Source organism: Macadamia integrifolia, unplaced genomic scaffold, assembly GCF_013358625.1.
Source record: "Macadamia integrifolia cultivar HAES 741 unplaced genomic scaffold, SCU_Mint_v3 scaffold537, whole genome shotgun sequence".
NCBI classification, from domain to species: Eukaryota; Viridiplantae; Streptophyta; class Magnoliopsida; order Proteales; family Proteaceae; genus Macadamia; species Macadamia integrifolia.
Genome location: NW_024870478.1, coordinates 311,850 through 315,305, shown reverse-complemented (window position 1 = coordinate 315,305; position 3,456 = coordinate 311,850). Strand labels below are relative to the sequence as shown.

Genomic DNA, 3,456 nt, shown 5'->3' with positions numbered 1-3,456 from the left:
GTAGAGGTTTAGAGTATAAACCCTCCAGCGTCTTCTTCCTTAAGAAGATGATAATAAGTTGAGGGCAAATTCGTCATCTCCTATATACTAAGGGTATTTTGGGGTTTATGAAAAATTTGTAATATACTTAACAATTCCTTACTCACGGTTAGGGTACGGTTGATAGAATCTACAACATAGAAGGGAAAAGAATATAATTTCAAACTTCGTAGGGAAGGGTTATGTAATACCTTAAACATATAGGGGAGAGGAGAGGGTAATTTTCTCAAAAAAGAAATGTGTACTGGGGCCCACATGAAAAGGGGTGTTCGGCGGCTTAGCTGTGGTGGTTGTGGACGGTGGACGCGATGAATGGACAGCCCACCTTGTGTCCTTGTCCCTCTCTGCACTCGCCAACGCCTCGTCGGGATAGGGGGGAGGGGGGGAGGGGGGACCAGCAAGGAAAGAATTAGGAGGGAGAAGGGACGGCGGCAAGGATAAGAGGGAATGAGGGGTTTCCTTTTACGTCTCCTTCTCCGCTTTCTTCATCGCTTAACTCTGTCAGAATCAGAAAAGCATAAGAAATTCTTCACCTGGAGTGGCATAGTTTGTGGCACTAGCACATTTATCTTGCACCTTTTGGACAGATTTGATTTGGGTTCGTTCCATTTTTTTTCTCTCCCGGGTGGTTTCATCGCTCCTTGTCGGTGAAGATGCTGGTTGCTAACAGTTTTGATCTCTGGCAGAAAGATGCGTTCTTCACTGCGGCCGAGGAGGTTCAGGAATCCACAGACATGTATGTTTTTGTATTTTTGAGTGTTTTCCATTTCAGATTTTTCATTTTGAAGGGGTAAGGTGATGTGGGTAGGAAGTATTTTGAGTTGAGTTTCTGGTTATTGGGTTGTATTGTCAAATTCGCTGCATTGTGTTAAATAGAATTGGATTGGGTTTATTCAGTTTCTTTTTTCTGGGTCGGTTTAATTTCTAGTTTCTTGGCCATTTTAAGGATTTTGGTAGTTGAGTATTACTTGTTAGAAAATTATTGGTTTGATTGGGTTATTGTTTGTGGTTTAATTTTAGTTTTTTATTGGCTTTTTCCAGAATGGAATCGGTATACAGGGCGTGGTTGAGGGAGGGAAGAGATGGTATTGGACCAGAGGACTCAGAGGAGCTACGTAGGGAGCTGCAAATCACTTTAGGCACAGCAAAATGGCAGGTTGGTTTCTGATTTTATTTCTCCAATTTGGGTCTCTGTCGTTTTTTTTTTTTCCTTTATCATTTGCTTGAGATCAGTTAGAGAGACCCTGTTCTATTTTCTGTTTTTGCTCAGTAATGCTTATACTGTAAGAGTTGTTGCTGAATCAGTTCGATTGATAGTGAAGCAGGATCTCATCTCACCGGGGACGTAGGCAACCTTGCGGAACCTCGTAAAATCTGTGTGCATTGTTTGTTTTGTTTTTCCATTATCTTCTGCATCGTTTTAGGGTTGCGTTTCTACAGAAAAGGCATTAATAGAATCCCTGGAAGAGGAAGGGAAGCAACCCCTGCGATGGGTAAACTTGGATGAAGAAGAACGTGATGATTTTACTTCATTTCTTTCAAGAACTCCAGGAACCTCACAAGGTACTAAAGAGGGAAATGATGATCTTAGACCTACCACAGATAACTCTCTTAAGGGGATTGATCGAAGGAGAAAAGTTGCAGATTTTCATATTGATCTTGCCTGCAGAATAGATAATCCAGATTGTGTAACAGATTTTAAAGAGGTTGCGGCACTGAAGCAAGATTCTAATTATGTTGTAAAACTAGAAGCAAGAGAATCTCCTGGAACCAAGGATGATTTAAGCTGTGAAGTGGAGAAATCAAATGGTCATAGAACAACATGGAGTACGCCAAACATTGGTTCTTGGAAGATTGTAATAGCAGATGAGGATGAACAGAGAAAAACATTAGTGGAAAGTGATGAATCCAGAACTAAAGGAAAAGGATTTAAGAATAGCTTTAGGAGACAAAAAGGTGGAGACCATGTCCAATCTAAAGGAAGGATTTCAAGTTGGCTCGACTTTTATCAGGTCAGATCAAAGTTTCCCCTTTTTTAAGTTAGTACTTGAATTTTGTTTTATATTTCACTTATTAACACTTCCAAACATTGATTTACCTCAGTTTAGTCATCACCTTGTTTGAACAGAGAGAAGTATATTGATTGAAGAACACAGAGTGGTTATAATAGAGATTCCAGATGAATTTAACTCATGCATATTTTGCAGAGATTTGGACGGGTACGGGTATGTGGATCTCAGAGACAAATACAAGGTCCACAGTACATGCAGTTTAGATCTCTCCAGCGTTTGCTTCTTGTTGTACTAAGTATTTTCTTAATTGGTATGCTCATGATCTCTATTGCTTAAACAAGAAATACATCAATCTTCAGGAGTGTATTTGTAAAGGAGAATTTAGTTCATCAAAACCTTCATTGAACTGGAATTTTTTTCTTTGTTTTTCTCTTTTTCATTTGTGGGTATATCATAAGATATTGATAGAAGACTTCTTAACAACAACTTAACTTATGGTATTAACACCCTGGAGTACAGCATCATTAACACTAGATATGGTTTGATTGTTTGCATTGAGATGCAACCAATAAAGATGATATGTATTAAGTTGAAAAATGGGTATGTAGAAACGCAACCCTAAAAAAACGATGAAGGTAATGGAAAAACAAGAACAAGCAATGCGCACAGGTTTACGAGGTTCGGCAAGGTTGTCTACGTCCTTGGTGAGATGAGATTCTTCTTCAATATCAATGGAGAATAAGGTTATAACGCTCGTCCTCACACCACTCAAAATTGCTTACAGAGAAAGTAACCCTCACTACAAATATATAGCTAAAAACCCTAATATTGGAAAGTATAAAACTGTCCTCAAATAAAAAATTCGAGCAGGAGGCTGCGTTACCTCCTGCCCCACTTGTAACCCCCACGTCCCGCACTTCTTAGGTAAAATGCGACTGAATACAAAACATCGTACACCAACAGGGTATGCCATAAATAAGTGTACCTGATGTAAGAAATACATGGATGATTATATTTTATGAAAGATATGAATAATGACAAGTGAATGAGACGAAGCTGTCTTTAGTTGAATTGAGTTATATTGTCACACCCCATTCCCAGTAGATCCAACTTACCATTAGAAATACCGGCGGTGTGAGTAAGACACGTACTTGTCTTACCAATCCACTAGTATCTCTGATAGCAGTACTTTAACATTTTCACAATCTCACATCACAAACCAACATAAGCAACGGCATTAGAGTATAGTAACGGGATTATAATAAGATGGGGAAACATCTAATGATAATATAATAGCAATAACCGAGTTATTCTGTTACAATCATTCATGACATATAATATAATATCAAAAGAATATACAATCCACAGTTATACCCAAAAGTATCAAAATATACTGTACAATCTC

The 3,456-nt window shown here is 38.5% G+C and overlaps 1 protein-coding gene across 1 annotated transcript; it reads left to right on the top strand.

Moving 5' to 3' along the window:
• The first annotated feature begins 417 nt into the window (after positions 1–417).
• Positions 418–2,490, top strand: LOC122069135. Its single transcript, XM_042633068.1, has 4 exons — positions 418–775; positions 1,081–1,195; positions 1,464–2,051; positions 2,247–2,490. The coding sequence occupies exons 1-4, from the start codon at positions 693–695 to the stop codon at positions 2,385–2,387; spliced, it is 927 nt and encodes a 308-aa protein (XP_042489002.1). The 5' UTR covers positions 418–692; the 3' UTR covers positions 2,388–2,490.
• The last annotated feature ends 966 nt before the right edge of the window (positions 2,491–3,456 follow it).